This window comes from Amblyomma mixtum, chromosome 4 (assembly GCF_055824585.1).
Source record: "Amblyomma mixtum isolate Tamu chromosome 4, ASM5582458v1, whole genome shotgun sequence".
NCBI classification, from domain to species: Eukaryota; Metazoa; Arthropoda; class Arachnida; order Ixodida; family Ixodidae; genus Amblyomma; species Amblyomma mixtum.
Window position 1 is genome coordinate 41574031 of NC_143015.1, and position 17027 is coordinate 41591057.

General features: G+C 43.3%; 1 protein-coding gene across 3 annotated transcripts in view; it reads right to left on the minus strand.

Moving 5' to 3' along the window:
- Window positions 1-2736: 2736 nt before the first annotated feature.
- LOC149346315 (uncharacterized) overlaps window positions 2737-17027 on the minus strand; it is a 28013-nt gene continuing 13722 nt past the window's right edge. Inside the window, exons 3-5 of one of the 3 annotated variants that reach the window (XM_089585378.1) lie at window positions 11376-11405; window positions 6559-6951; window positions 2737-3038 (exon numbers count right to left, since the gene is read on the minus strand). In XM_089585378.1, the coding sequence (XP_089441504.1) occupies window positions 2770-3038; window positions 6559-6951; window positions 11376-11405 (692 nt within the window). In that variant the 3' untranslated portion in view covers window positions 2737-2769. Of the gene's footprint in view, window positions 3039-6558; window positions 6952-11295; window positions 11406-17027 lie in introns of those variants that run through there. The other 2 variants (XM_089585379.1, XM_089585377.1) reach the window with 2 other exon arrangements.

Sequence of the window (17027 nt, forward strand, 5' to 3'; positions counted from 1 at the left end):
CAGGCGACTGATAGCGCTTGGTGCAATGAAGCAAAACAGGAATGCTCTCGCCTACGGTTTACCTGGTATTCTTCGGTGCCATCCTCAAGAGAAGCCCCGTTGTTAGGGGTATTGATTGAAAAGAGGATACACTACAGTAACGAGGATTCCACCACTAGCCATAGATCAGATGTTTGCGAATCGGCTTCTGGTTGCTGTTAATTTCGTCACGGTGACTCAGCTCTCCTATCTGCAGTTGCGTAATGGATGTTTGCTTTCTGGTAGAAACCTCTAATTGAGTTTTGCCCAAAAATTAAATTACCCCAACTAGGTAGTGGACGCTTAGACAACCATGGGTCGCTTAACAATGTTTTGAAGGTTAGCTCGCCCCTCCATGCAAATCAGGAGAGCTCTGTATGGGGCCTATCGTGTAGCAGGTTGGGCATAATAGTGGTCTACTCAATTCTGGCATGCAAGCCCTTGGTATGCCTTTCTCTGTTGAAACTGGAACGAGCCCATCGGGGCGTGAACTATCGGCAGGGCACGCCAACTACGACTTTTTGTGCAAATTTTCACAGTAGGATCAATGTTTCTGCAGCTGCTGTCGAGAGATATTTTTGTGCTTTCAACTACTTGCTTTCACGAGCCCAAGCTTTTTATTCCTGTATTTTGAACATACACACACACACACACACACACGCACGCGCACGCACGCGCGCACACACGCACACACGCGCACGCACACGCGCGCACACACACACACACACACACACACACACGCACACACACACGCGCACACACACACACGCACGCACGCGCGCACACGCGCGCACGCACGCACGCGCACGCGCACGCGCACACGCACACGCACACGCACACGCACACGCACACACACGCACACACACGCACGCACGCACGCACGCACGCGCACACACACACACACACACACACACACACACACACACCATAGCGTAATTGCCTCTAAGGGCTGCCAGAGAGTCGATACTTGCCGAGACTTCTGGAGTGCTTAGGGCGGTACTAGATATACACGGGCTGTGTGACAATGAAAGCCTCAACAAGGCACTCCCGCCAATGCGCAATTTGCCTATATTGATGTGTGAGAAAGAATCGCTGAGGTAACTTTTGGGAGCGGCACTCAAAAGTATTAGATAGTTATGGGTACACGAAGGAATAAAAAATTGTCCCGAAAGGGCAGAAAGAATACAGAGAGAAAATATTTTCAGCATGTAATAAGATATGCGTCGCTGACGCGAGAAGAAAAACTTTGAAGGAAAAGGAGGAAGGAATGAAAATGCAAAATACTTCTACAGGAGTCATGTACAAGACGCCGCTTCTGTTGCTATCCATTCGAACACACGATCGCTCAATGTGGCTGGTGGTCGCAAACGCCTTCCAATTGACGGGATTGATTTCCAGCCACGGCGGCCTCATTTTGATAGAGGCGTAGTGAAAAACACCTTTGTACTGTGCGGCTAGAGAACCCTCGGTTGTCTAATTTATACCGAAGCCGTCGACTATGGCTTGCGTTATAGCCCATGTGACACTTTCGAAAGTGAAACCGTACAATTCAATTTACCATTAAGTGACCTTCTTATCTACCACATGCACGACCGCAGAAAAGGCGCCTTCCGAGCTCGACCGTGTGATGTGCCTGTTTTTAGAGTGTGCTTCTCGCAGCAACATCAGAATATTTCAGGATATTGTAAATTGCTTTGCAGAAATGATCTAAAAGCGCACTCACAGTTACAGTCTACATAGTTAACTTCGAGCCTTGCGTTTGCGTTACGTAGAAGTCGACGCAGCATTACAGTTAGGTAATGGAATCCGTAGCGCAGATAGCTTTTGTACGGCTAGCTTGGATTTAGACATTGGGCTCCGCATTGGAAAGAGTCCAGGAAACAGTATCACGCACGGTGGCTCTTGAACTGGCATAAATAAATGAAACCTGAACAAAAGCGGACACAAATATTTCGCAGACTAGTCTTCAAGTACGTTCCACCGCACATAGCAAACCAGCCGATGGAGCGAATTTCTCTAGACCAGTGTTCACTTCTTTTCCTGACAGATTAAGCCGATAGGTAAAAATATTTGAACTTCACCATGTTTCGGATGTGGTAGCCCACCTTTTCCGTTAGACATTAAACTTCAGTAACCATCTTACGTGTAATGTGCACTTTCTTCACGAATGATTTCAAAGTTTAAAGAGCGCATGCTTCCGAAGACTATGAGAAGAATGCTTTCACATTCAGTATATTGCCGCGTATCATTCCAGTGTTCTTTCGGGCTCAAGGCCGCCGGAAGATGGTGTTTTCATTTTTATTCGTGACGTGAGAAGCGACCGGATTAATCTCAATTGGGCTCACCCATGAAGAGCTGCAACTACGTTTTTCTAGATTACTGTATATGATATTGACCTGTTATCTCGAAGTTCTCATGCCGGCTTTAAATTGAGCGATGCCGCGAGCGGCGGACATTCGTAGTTCGACGACTACCAAAGCACGTTTGTTGCTTACGCCGCTGCCGTGCACTTGCGGGCGCAAGTCAGCCCGAATAAATAGCTTCGTTTGCAAATCTTGTTGCTGTCTTCCTGACCGCTGGACTGCCGTCGCAAGAACGTGACAATATCATTCGTGGAAGTACCGAGCGCGCCGTTTACGTAGGATGAGTGAGCACTTGTGCCCAGCATGTTATATTACTACGTTCATAGGTCTCTGTGAGAAATTTATTAATAAAGTGAAACATGCAAGCAGCCATATCGGATATATTTTCTCATTTCAATAGCTTACTGAGATCAAATTCTCCCACGGCGTGAGCGGCATGGTTCATTCTCCTTGTGTAGACCAGTTTGGTTAAATTTCGTATATCTTGCTTACACTTTCGAAATACGTATTCTGTGAAATTGTCCCATATTTTCGTAATTAACGTTTTGTTCTGATTAAACTTTTTAAAGACATTGAACTTCTCGAATGGCGGTGATGAGGTCGTGTATACGGCAAACTCGGTGACGAATACGCTGGTAAGTTTCAGCCGTGGGTGTTCTGGAAAAAAAAAATGCAGACGACATTTTACACCCCATTTAATACAGCACGAAAGACAGGTTTCCAACCTCGACCCTTCATACTGTCAATCACCTTTCCACTTTTTTCCCTCAGATTTTGTTTCTCTATACCTTTGTTTTTTTCTCTCCTGGCATACGGGATTTTTCAAATGGTCTTCACTAGCGCCCACCCCTCCCTAAGTAATGCTAACTACACTAGAGTGTTCTGCTGTTGAAAAAAAAAACCATCATGCTTATTTGCATATAAGTGCAATTTGGTTGATATCTATGGGTTTTGTACTATTATTTCCATGCTCACAGAATCTTTGGACGAAACACAGGGAGTACATACACTTTGAAAATTTTCTGTTTTTTTGTTCTAATGCCTCTGTTGACGGAAATATTTTGCCGGCTATCTCGTTTTAAAAAGTGGGTATTATGGGCAGGGTGAGAAAATGTTCTTTTTATTCGCATTAGGACAATTTGCCGCCTTGCTTATTATCAAAACACCATGCTCTTATTTATTTAGAAATCAAGGATTACCTTTGGCGTAGCATGTTGCCCTAAAGATCTCCGCCTCGCCATTGAACCCAGGAATTGCTATATAAATATATACTGGCATAATTTACAGCCTTGACTAGAAACGCACCGGCCGCTATAATTTATTTCTGTTGCTACAGCGACGCTCAAGGATCGTCACTGCTCTAAATCTCTCAAATTTGATAGATCCGGAGGGAAAAGACAGCGCGATGAATTAGCACCTTATATAAACGCTTACTAAACCAGCGCGAGAACCTTATCAGTTGATAGCAAACTAATAATTTCGGCGTTTTTCTTAACAGATGCTATAGATTGGTTGTTAATTGATATTACTATTTTCGCAAAAAAAGTGGAACGCAAATTACGCAATGCTTAATTCGCAATCCTGGTAGAAAAAAAAATCGAAATTAGATTTCATTTGATTCTGCAGGTACAGATTTGTTTGTGAAGGTGTTCAGCCCTGTTGATTCAAGAGCGTGCGAATATCGTTTTAAATGACAAACGTTTAAGTTTCGGCTTCGTTCTTCGGGCGTAGAAAGCTGATCGGAATTCGGCGGAAAGCTGGATGCCTCAGGCGGCGTGAAATTGTTTGGTTGATCAACCGATATCACGATTGAGGATCTGAAGCACTTGCTCTCAGTGGTAGATCTGTTTAAGCCGAAAGTTGTAGACAGGTGGAAAACGCCCTTTTCTAAATTTTAGAGCTATTGTCACGGCATAGGCGCTGATCAAATCCAGCGAATGACATAGCGTCATACGCCAGTATGGGTTTCCTGCCTCGCATGTCCAGCACGTAGTGGATTTTATCAAGTGCGAATTCAGCGCACCAGAATAATTTATTTATTTCATTTATTGGTTTTGTTTGGCCAGTACAGAGACTGCAAACAAGGGAGAGCAAGCTAAAGGCGCCTAGTAGCGCCTGACAGAGGCCTGCCCTCCCCATATAAAAAAAACAAAAAACAAAGTGGCACTTGGCAATGGTACAAAATTTTCATAAGTAACAGAAACTAGAAAACATAGAATAACAAGGCGAAAACTGGCATGCCAATCAGAAGCCTAGGTGCAGGTGTCTGCGCTATTTCACTCAAGGTATGCATTGAGAGCTGCGAGTATACACGTACCTCTATGAAATTCTTTCAGTTCATAAGACGTACAACATTGCACAACACATTGTGCGAACCTGAGAGAGGGGAATACCGAAACTCCTTAGGTTTCTCCTTGAATTGAGGGTGGAATTCAAGGCGAAACCTAAAGAGTTTCGGTTTTCCCCTCTATCAGGTTCGCACCGTACCAGAAAGGACTGAGATGGTGTGAATTGCAGAAAGCTTACCTCCTATAAATAAATATCGATTATTTGTGGTACAGTAAGACAACGCTGTTCAATGTAAACCTGTTCAGAATACAAGAGCGCCAAGCTCCTGCGCTCTTCGCTCTAAAGAAAATTCTGCAGGCTAGGAAAAGAATAGTAAGAGAGCCAATCGTTGTTTTCATTGGGCGAGGACTTATGCGCAAGTATCGACAAATGTGCAAAATATATTCGCCCACTGCCATGCTCACTGCAGGAGCGACAAACCACTGCTGCGTCTTTAAGGAATCCGGAACGAAAATTAAGCGAAAGGGAACGTAGACGCAATAAGACTAATTTTTATAGGCATCTGTGCCTATCTCAGCGTTGAACATACTACATGTTGTTGCTCTATTCAAGCACGAAATCGATGGTATGCGATCGATGTACTACCTCCCTGGCGGTGGTAGCTTATATTTCATTGTGATTATTTGTTTAGAAGGAATAATCACAAATAAGGGACAAATGACATCGAATTATTGTGTGACGTACTACTCACATCTCACCGACCAGACACGCTAAACCACTGCCTCTTCAAGAATTACCCTGAAGCCCGCTCTGTACTGTAGCCCTCATGGCTCTGTAGCACAAACATCTTTTGATATGTACGGCTTCTCTCCGGAACTGTAGTTTTGTCAAGAACTATAAGAAATCGAAAAATCGGCAAATGCAAAAATTTTACAGAGCGCTTGATCCGACCTTTCGCTCGATGTGTGCCCGCAGTGAATAATCGGATCCCGTAGAATTCGAGACTGCAGACTATCCCAGTTATTGACCTCTGTTATCTCAATTAGGAGCATTAATACTGTTCAGTTAATCAAATTACGCTCTACAGTTCATCAGCGAAACAAGCGAAAAAGAATTCTAATGGCCAGGTTGCGCACTAATTATCAAAAAGATGTACTTGAGAAGAAATCAAGCGAAAGTTACAAAACAATACTGTTTTGTAATTTTTGCTCCATTTTTACTCCTTCATTTGCGATACATTAAGAGTCCAAGTTTATTTTCTCCTTTTAGGCCACTTTCAGAGCGTCATTCTTTTGCAGCTTGCTGCCACAAGCAAGTACAAAATGTCCAGGTGTGAAAACAACCGTGACAGGAACAGGGTGTCGTAAGAGAAGTGGATTCTTTTTAACCTTGAACTTGTCGGATCAACTGGCCTAGAACTTCACCATGTTGAAAGAATAAAAGTTTACTTTCTACCCAATGAACTTTAATTCGTACACTTTAGAAAGCTATCCTAATAAACCCTGGAAATTGTTAGGACTGCTTTAAAAAATTGATGACCGGAAAAGTTGATATTTCCAGTCTCTTGTTCTTCGATGAAGGAAATAATAAGGATACCACAGGAAAAGCACATTACTTTTAAAAAACATGCCTCTCCCTGTATTTTGCAACCAGTCAACTAGAATTCAGGGAAGCCGGCAGTTCTAACGAATGCTCGCAATAAAGGTGTTGTGATCACAGTTGTGACTAAACTGGTTAGTTACCAGCGGCACAGAAATGAATCGCCTTATTGGTTAATTTCCGCTTATTCACTTTGACTCCGTTTTGCCGTTCGGTTCTAACTACTGAGCACAGCGGTCATCCTTTAGCGAATATTTCGCATTTGTCAGTGAAGTGTAAAATAACATACGTGGATAATCGGTGATGTCGAAGTACCCTGATACATCCGCCGGGTTATTCCATCCTTCATATTGTTGCATGGATAGGTTGATTTTAAATCGGTCCACGACAGCACTTCCATATGAGAGCTTGCAGTCGTATGTGGCGAATGATCCAGGGATAGGAAGCCTGCAGTAAGCATGAGGCGTAGGTGCGCGGATGAACTTGCAGACCTCCATGGGTTTTACGGCACGGGTTCCCCGCATGAACATTAGTCCGTTTGTTATGTTGAACCTGAAGAGCGTGTCATTTCTTTTGAATGGGTTGCGAACGGCGACATAGCGTTCCTGCAAGATTGGGGCCCCTTTCTTTGGGAAGAGGCTTCTCAAAACTTTGAGCATTATGTCTCTCTTGTACCCATCATCTGAAAGTGATAAAGAAAAGCGAGAAAAAACCACCGTTAGCCATCATTTTAGCAAAAAGAGCGCTCTGGAACGAAAGCTCTAACACCCAGTATTAACGGTGTTAATCATCTGAAGACCAAAATACATAGACTTATGCACAGAAATACTGAGGAGGATTTGCACGTCAGTAAACACACCCTGTATGAAAGAAGTATGGTGCTGGATTTTTTCAACTTCATAGGTAGACATCTGCATGTCGTTTTATTTTTTACATGACCCCTGGGGGATGTAATAAGGGATGAAAGGGATGAAAGGCAAAAATCACATACATATGAGGGCACTTAAATCACACACATATGAGGACACTTACATTTTCAAGGAACGAAGGCCGTTCTAATCTATAGCTGCAAGCGGAAAGAAAGAGGACGGAGCAGCAATAGTTCGCGCTCGAGTGCGGAAAAATTGAAGCGAGTGGCTTACGTGGAGAGGTATGTACGATGCTCGTATGATATAAGGTGCACGATTAAGCGATGAGTAATATAACTTAAGGTACAGTAAGAGGGTGGTAGAGTAGCAGGGTCTCATAAGAAAGGCCACAGTGGAAGCCGTGCTGTGATGATGCAAGTAGTCAAGCTTCATTTGACTTGAAGAATAATATATAACACATGTATTTGGAGATAGCCCTTATTAACGACGATAGTTCCAGAATGGGCTCGGGCACTTGTTTTTTTTTAGAATAATTTTGCTGTTGCTAGCGGGTGGTCGAGCCATCGCCGTTTTACGGCATAACATCAATATCATCCCAAGTCGAACCTGGCAGCGTGGATGCTGTAGGGTCATTATCCTGGAAAAAAGAAAGGCTCACTTTCATCGCAAAAGCATCGTTTTAACCGGTGGCCTAATAACTAAAGACGGCTTTTTGCAGACGATTTCCTCTGATCGCAGCAAGCTCGATTTTGCCTACATCGCTACTCCGGAGTTCGCAATGACCGGGCAACGTTTACATTCAGCCGGCTATATTTTAGGCTTCTACAACGGACCATATTCAAGTCATTCTCAAGAACACAAGCGAAACCAGTTGCTGCTGAATTCGCCCTTGAGTTCTTTGCAAATTCTACTCTGAAACTAAGGAAAACACTCAGGTAATTGTGTCTGTGCTAGCGGGCTAATTTGCAGAACTGGAAATATATTGCGTAGTTGGTCAAGACTACTCCTATTGCCTAGACGATAGACTTTTCTTTTTTGTGCTGTTTATATTCGGCTGACTTTATCGGGGTTTATTTCCGGATTGTAAGTTCCATGTTTTTCTGTGAAGATTATTTTTGTAGTGGCCAATTATGGTTTTTTCCGCTACAGTATGCGGGTCTGCATAAGGCAAAAAAAGCTTTAGTTTATATCAAGCTTCTTTTATTAGCAAAAGCTGTCGATGTACGAGTAATTGCCGTACAAATTGTTATATGCACATTTAAAGGCATTCGTGTGGAAATAAACAGCGTACCAGCAAGAAACACATAGAAAGAGGAAGTGCTTGGGGCATGAGGCGGAAGCTAGTGCGGAAGGTCAGATAGAAAATCTTGCTTTTTATGTTCCAGTGACCCTAGGGATTGAGCGAGAGGGCCGCTTATCACGTAGTCCGCGTACGCTGAGCAGTGATGGAATTTCAGCGGAACCTTCATGGAAGCCAGAGGAATGCACTTTTTCATTTCTGTCCTGCATTGTTGCGCGCCCATAGTTCCATGTTACCGTTACCAACGCTCAGAATTACCGTTCATGTAAAAGAAAACCTTGGCCAAGCAAAGGCCCTAAGCGGGTGATTGAGCACAGGCACCGGACGCTATGCTAGGAAGGTGCCGCAACTATAAGACCGCAGCTTGGCGAGGTGGTGAAGGCTCTTGGTCTGCACTAGCTTGCCAGAGGTCGGCGACTAATAGACAGTTTTAGCTGAGCGTTTTTACGGCCACAGGAGAGGAGCGGACGAGAGCGGACGGCACTGCGCATGCGCACGTCGCTAGGCCGGCCAGCATTTTTACGGAAGCCCTATCCAGCGGAGCGATAGACAGCGCGCGGGCGTCCGTAAGAGTGTGCGGGTGTGTATGGATATTCAAGATGGAAGCCTCTTTTGTAGATATAAAACGCAACACTTACCAAACAATTAACTAAAAACCCAGAATCTACTTCTACAAAATATTTGCAGCGCATTATTAGCAGGCTTAATTTATATTCTTTTGACTCTAACTCGAATTTTGACAAATTGGTGGAGCAGCAGAGGAAGCGACTTTACTCCGCTCGAGAAGACGGGCGATCCGCCTGGCTAAAACTCTTTTCTCGCGCGCCTGTCCGCTGGTGTATCCGCTCACCCGCTCCGTCCCGCTGGCCGTAAAGACGCTCAGCTAAATCTCTAATGCCTCAAGCGCTCAACCGCTGATCCTAATACAAGAACAGCATTTTGTGACCGAATATGCACTTCAATTTCTGCACAATAACCGTCTAGATTTCATACAGCGGAGTTTAAGGTCTTCGCAGCCAAACCTCAAGAAAACTGCTTTTCTCGCTTGTGTTCGACCTATCATTGAATATGCCTGTATTTTTATGGGACCCTGCACATCGGGTGTTAATTGAAAAGTTTGAAAAAATTCATAACAGAGCAGCAAGGTTCGTCTTGGGCAGGTACGGGCGAAGGGATAGTTGTGCAGCAATGAAAAAAGAATTGCAATGGGAACCACTCGCTTCCCGTAGAAGAAAATTGAGGCTCAAATTGCTGTACTTAATAGTTCACGGAAAAACGGGGATTGATTTTGAGAGTTGCTTAAAACAGCCCTTTTATGTTTCTCAACGACATGACCATTCCCGTAAAATTAGAGAGTACCGTACCAGGACGAACTTGTTTGCAAATTCATTTTTTGCTAAAACAGTGCAACAGTGGAACCGGCTTTCCGAAATGCAAGTGTGCTCTGCAAGTGAAGATGTATCTTTTGCCAACCTGTAACCCCGCTGCTATAACGCCTTCGGGCAAATGTGGGGTAACTCTTGAATAAAGAATAAAGAATAAAGATATGGTGCGTTCTTCAACTAAACTGAGCATTTTTCTTCAAACCAAACTTAAGAACTAAATTAAATGCACATTTATCTCTTTTTAATGGATTAAATCGAAAAGTGGAACATTTAAGTACAACTCTGCTGTAGTCTATTTTAGTAGAACACTCAGTGGCTTTTTAAATTTTAGCGTAATTGAGCCGAAATAAACTAGATAAATTGAGAGAGAAAGAATCTTTCATTGTCACAAAATATACGGCATTACAATCAGAAAGCGTCATGCAGTAAAGATTTGCAGGAAGCACGTAATTTATTCTTGCGGTACACCGTAGCTGTGACGTTCTGGTAGGGTCTCGTACGTGCCAGGAAGAAAACTTTCAGCCCCACCTTTCCTCCAGCCACAGTAAAATCGTGTTTATCTCCTTTTTTGATCGTCGCCCTTTCCATATGGTTATTTTTTGCTCTGCTGCTTCAACACTAACGTCTTTTGATTACATGACGATCGCTGCACTCCTCGCTTTCTAATCACCAGCCGTTGCCGTCTTACCTTGATTGCGCGTCTCCCAGACTCATTGCACTAGCTGCATACTTACTCCTCACTAACCCCATCCCATTTGTCTCAATAAGCCTACACTTCCTCATGCAGATGTGCGAGGGTATATAATCACCGCTAACAGAGGCCGTACTGACTACTCAAATAACAGAAAGGTTGCAAATGTTTTATCATTTCAGCTAGAGTGCAGGTTGTTGAAGCGGCGGCAGAGAAGATGGTGTGGCTTACAAAAAAAAAATAAACAAGGAACAAGGCCTTAGTTCCCTAGCGAACACGACTAGAAGGTTTGTATTCGTCTATTTAAAGATACACGTAGTATCCTTGTTTTGCTTTGTTGCCTTATATATTTTGAAAAGCATTTTGTACAGTGTTCCGTATCGTTTTAGGTTGTATATAGTGAACAATACTATGGTACAAACATTATATAAAGCGAAATGCCGAGGCGCAAGGCTCAGAGCTGCCCTAAAATATGCTCGAGTAGAAGTTGAGAACGGAGCCGGAAAAGCCCGTGAGAAGAAATTGGTATACGACGGCGACGGAATTTCGAGTAAACTTGTGCTCAGATCGCCGCAAGTGATGAACTTCTTTACGAAAGCTGCTCAATATACCACGTCTAAGGGGTGATTCTCGCTGGGTCTTGGCTACTGAGTGTTTGCGTAAAGGCCCAACTGAAACACTCCGCAATGCTGAACACGCGACTGTACCGGGGTGAATTCATTTTCCTTCCGGCCATAGCGTTCTACACTTGTGCAAAGAGAAACATACTACGAGTTCCGTCGGGCGTGTGAGCTAATAAAAGATGTTCACTATAAATTTAGGTCGCATAATTCTGAAGAAATAAATAGAGTAAATGCATACCAGCCGGCGTCTTCGCTGATCCGTACGCTCCTGTAGGAAGAAATGACATGGTGTGTCTTGAAAAACATTCTTTAGCCTTCACTCTAAAAATGTCCAGCAAAGGCTCTACATGAAAGCTGCCTTTTACATGGTTTAGCAGTGAAATTGTACCTGATTGGTTCAAGCTAGTTGATGCAATATAACTTTCGGCGCAACACATATGCCGATTAATGACGTAATATTGATTTTTAAAGCATTGTATTTTCATGCTAGGTGTCATTAAATTGAAAGCAGCGGTGTAGTCTCGTTCTATGTGACACTTTAAGTAATATTTTCCCCGTGTTCGAGAACTGACGTTATGCAGTCAGCGAAAAGAGCCTGTCATCATTATCAGCATCAGCGGCAGCCTAAATGTGTGCACGGCAGGAGAAAGGCCTCTCCGAATTCCTCCTCTGAACATTGTCCTGTGCCAGCTTCGGTCAACTTATCCTTGTAAATTTTGTAATCTCGTCAGCCTTTGTGACTGTGTAGACCCCTTTTACGCTTGCACTGTCTTGGAATCCACTCAGTTAACTAAAAAGATAGCACGTTATTTTGTCTTCGCTTTACATACCCTGCACATAGCTATTTCATTCTTCTTGTTTTCAACTAAGTTGTCATAAATAACCCGTTCTTCTCCTCTCTCTCAAAGTAGCACCTATAATTTGGTTTTTTTTTAGCTAGCAGGGATGTAGCTTCCACGTTTCTGTCCCATTAGCTACTATCGGTAACATACAGAAATCGTATATTCTTCTGTTGAATGATATTGAACTATTATTCACAAATCATCGCCTCTGGAAAACGCACTCCACCCTGTTCTTATTCTCGTATTTATTTCACTTTCGTAGAACGGTTCTCTAGTCATTACCTCTCTTATATTTATGTGCTCACATACCTGGTCCAGTGCTTTGCTGGCTCTCTCAAACTGCTGTTCCCTTCCTAGGCTGGTGAATATTTCTTTAAGACTATTCAAAATATTTCTGCACCTAGCGTTCTTTAGATCGAAGATCATGCTTTGAGATCTTGGCCCTTGTTTTTTTTAGCAAAAGAAATCTCAGGAAATCAAAGATTGCTACCGTATTCCCATTCAGGTTTTCCTTCTCAACTAATCCCACTCGTCCTCTGAATATCTTCTGTAAACACGTGGGGAATAACCCAGGGAAGTTCAAGTCTCCTGCCTACCAACTTTCCCGTTGAACTTCTCGGTAGTTGAGCAACCTCTACAGATATTTTCGGGTGCCTTTACATATGTCTCTACTATACCCTAGATGCACAATGCCTGCACGAACTCTGTTGTTTCGGCTGAGTAAAATGGTTTCTGGTAGCCTATGGAGGCTATATATCATCAACAGCACCACTCATACCACTGCAGATGAAAGGCTTCACAAATCTCTTTCCATAAAATCTAGCCTCTTCCTGCTGCGGCGACCTTATCCACGCAAACTGCCATTTACTTCCCCATGCTTTATTTGCCTTCTCTTGGAGTCAAGTCTGTTACCCTTCACAATCAACAGTTGGCTACCCTTCGCAGTAAATGCTGCCTGCGGCCATTTCGTCTTTGATTTCGACTAAAATATCGTGCTGTCTCATCACCTCGCGCTCTCTCTGTCGTAACGATGCAATGAAAATTTTTCTTTCTGTACGTCACTGTGCACCCTGGATTTAAATTTGAATCCTTTTTGCTATCCGCCACGCTTGTGCCCTTAGATAGTATCGGTAAACTGAGTTCTCATATGCTTTCTTCCTGAGGGATATTTGGGAACTGCTGTTCGTCTGCTCAAAGTGGCTGCCAAATACACTGAAGCTCATTCTGCTGCACTAAGTTAGTTAACTCCTAGTTAGAATTTCAGTTACGGCAACGATATGCGCTATGTATGATACATTTATAGAGGAGATTTTGGCGAAGAGTTAGACTAGGGTGACAGACCCTGTCTTGGTGAGATGCTTTCTCGGCTCTGGTGACTGGGATGTGGTCGTATCCAGGGCATGGTTATTCAATTCCATCGAAACTCGGAATTTTTTTAAAAGATGGAGAATTGCAGACAGACCGGGATTCGAACCGCGCACCTCTTGTACGTCCGTTGGATGTTCTACTGCTAAGACCTCGCTCATTTTATGTATTCAAAGGTTAGGCTTCACACGTGACTATATACAGCAAGAGAAGCGAGCGGATGCCATGATGGCCACCCAACAATCTGTTTATTCTTCGTGTACCTCTTCAACCTTCCACCGGCCCCCTTCCTACTAAGTTAAGTGACGTTTTAAGGGTGAGTACTCGAAACGCTTTGTGACGTCCGTATATCATTAGGAACGGGGTCCATGTATAGCACAGATCAAGAACTCGGGAAGCTGTTTAATGAAGCCGTGTGCCTCCAGCGGACGGCCTACACTGTGCCAAATAAGATGTAGCCCAAAAGACGAGGCTGGCAAATTCTTCAGCATTCTGTATTTTATGCCATAGAAGATCTGGCTAGTGGACACTAGCGTTTGCGTAGTTTTTTTTGTTACCTTCATAGCTTAGCTCTTTTTTCCGGGACAGCAATGCTTTTAACAAACATGAATATAGCACACTCTTCTGTTACGTTTTTTTCTTAAGCTATTTTATTGTTTGTGGACGCAAGGCTGCGGGCACAATGTTGTTGATCTCCAGTCAAGCCAGTAGTGATTCTTAGTGCTCTCTAATTAGTTCCTCAAAGGAGAGCTGAAAGAATGGATCAGCGCATTTGAGGCTCCTGCGCAAAGCAATATAGTTGATAAGTTTAAGGAACATTAGAAAGCGAAGCGGCCGCGTCAAGCCGACTCTATCTCCGTGTTTGCATCCAATCTCAGGCATTGTGTCATGCATTATAATATTCTTGATTTTGAACATATTTACCACTGAAATTTTTCACCCCATTATGAAGCTAAAAAATGTATACATTAAAGTGCAGTGATTATCTCTTAAGAGGCAAAATATGTTTAGGAGCACCTGAACAATTCTTTCAGAACTCGCCGAAGGAAAATGTATCGGCGACGAAGTCGCAGCACTCCGGAGAGCCTCGCCTGGTATAACGCATCGCGCTTAAAGGTTGCGTTCACCGATTTCTTTTTGCTGTACCGTTCAAAGGCGCTGCGTAGAAGAAAAGTAAAACCGGTGGCGATGACCTTCCTAAGATCAGGTCTTTGGGTGCGCGTAAGGTCTGCAAGCATGACCCATCGGTTTAAGAGAACTGTTATTAACCTCAGCTAACCCACTGCATTTGCACAGTGTTCAGTGCATTCGACGTCTTAATTCAAGGGCGGAGAATAGATTTCTGGCTGAGGCGGCCGCTGCTGTGCCTGTATACTGTGTGACGTCACTGTGCATTGAAGGACAAGAGAAGATTTTGGAACACATGAGTTCACTATGCCACGATATTTCTTGCACCTCCCTGTCCTAGCTGTGAAGGCGGTTTTTCAATATAATGGCGAAAACCCTCACAGAACAGCAAGAACCAGGGCACCAAACAAAAATTGGGCTCTGGGAACATGGCATAATCTCTATAGAGAATGAATTACCCTCTTGTGAGCACGCTTTATGGCTAAAGATGTCACTGTAACTAATAGCATCAATCATTATTGGCCCGAAACTACTAAATTACAAAATTTATTCTTCAGCTTGTGTGAAGCAAATATCAATGGGCCCGCAGTTCGTGACGTCTAACACGCCGAGCTGCATATAAAAATCGCCTTCATCGCGGTCACGAAACGGGAGAATCTAAATTTTTGTTGGCCAGGAACAAAGCCCCATATGGCTGCGATATTTGGCGCACATAATTAGACGATCCAGGAGTACAGCAGTGAATGTTTCAACAAAAGGGAAGGTTGTCGAAGTTGTGCTTCCGAAAACCCGTGTGCTATTAATAACGCAGAGCCTTAAACTGGGGCCTCTCTCAAGAACCCTATGTGCCACTTCGGGATGTTAAACCCTACTAACAACAAAGTAGGATGCCACACAACACCATAGCCTACCATATTATAGCGGAAGCGAGAGCACTGTGTACGAATGCAAGCTCGAGCATGCAGCATGTGCCTGTGCTGTGGCTTTAAAAGCTCTCGAATTCCTTCAGCTCCTAGGAGCAGTACAAAGAATTAGCACATTCGACTTTGGTGCTTAGCGCGTAGTAGGGCGCGTTTTCTTGAAACGAAAGTGAATCAATGAGGATTTGTTCCATATTTTGTATGAAATCACTCGCTAGTTCATGTATAGTTTGGAAGCAGCTGGCAGGGGACACTGTCAATACAAATAATATTAGGGAGGCATTTTTCCTGTTGTGGAAGTATTTGGGCTGTTGCTGATGGTAATGATTTTCTAGTATCTGCTTGAGCGGCAGCAATCTATACGATGCTATAGACGAAAGAATTCGGGTGCGAAAGGTTGTTTCAAACGGCGCTTCTGGCTGGAGTGACGCGTGTCGTTTGACGATGACGCAAGTATTAGCGTCAGAAGATAAGGTGCCTCGCTGGCGAAGATTGTCTTCTACAGAAAGGACACACGACGAAAGGCCGGCCTGAGGCTAAGCCGAGCATCAGTGGACTATTGGCGGAAATGTGCCCATAAAGAAAGAAACCAACGTTCTGACACGCAGCCTTAATGCCAGTAGCAAAGGCCGGAGAAAGCGACCTATTGCAATAAAAAAAATTCGGCTTCGTCAGTGCAGCCAGAAAACGGTTCTGTGCACGAAAGCGCTCCACTGAGAGCGGCAGATGTCCAGACAGCGCTAGCACCAAAACATAATTAGAAGAGGAGGTGGTGATTTCTAACTCGTCGAATTCTGTGGTAGCTACAAATATGTCTGCCCTGGAGTACTCTGTGAAACAGATAAAGGTACCCTTCGGGGCTTCGGGCTATAAGATGCCCAAGCATAAATACCTATCAGTACAGCTCGCTGATGCAAGTGACTCAAAAAAATGAGATTTCAGGAACCGTACCTTAACTATCAAAAGGAGAGGAATCCTGTTAAATGGATGACATGGCAGTCAAAAACAAGCGACATTTTCAGTTGTACTGAATTCTACAGTTACATCCCTGCTGAAAACAAGTTCTATGATGCAATAACCTCATAGATCATTCATCATAGAATATCATACAATCTGTATGACATATCATACAATTTGTATGACATATCATACAATCTGTATGATATATCATACGAATTGTAGGATATATCATACAGATTGTATGATATGTCATACAGATTGTATGATATTTTATGATGAATGATCTATGAGGTTATTGCATCATAGAACTTTTTTTCTGTAGGGATGTAAACAAAGAAACTGCGACAGCAGAAAGGGATGAATTTGAGATGTAACACAAATAGACTTCAATCATGAAAACGTTTGGGGTCATAGGAGCAGATTAGTGGAAAAATTTATGGCACCATGTTTTACCTAATCGAACAGTATCAGAGAAAAGGGTTACATTACAGAAGACGCTCTTTATGATCATATTTTTTAACCCCTGATTTTTTAAACCCTGAACCCCTGATGAAGACGTTTTCAAATCGAGTTTTCAAATAAAATCTACGTTGCTTCAGAAGAATTTCTACTGAAGCTTGGAGGCTTTGCGCAGATAATGGACATCACATGGTTGGTTGATGGGATTTTTTTTTA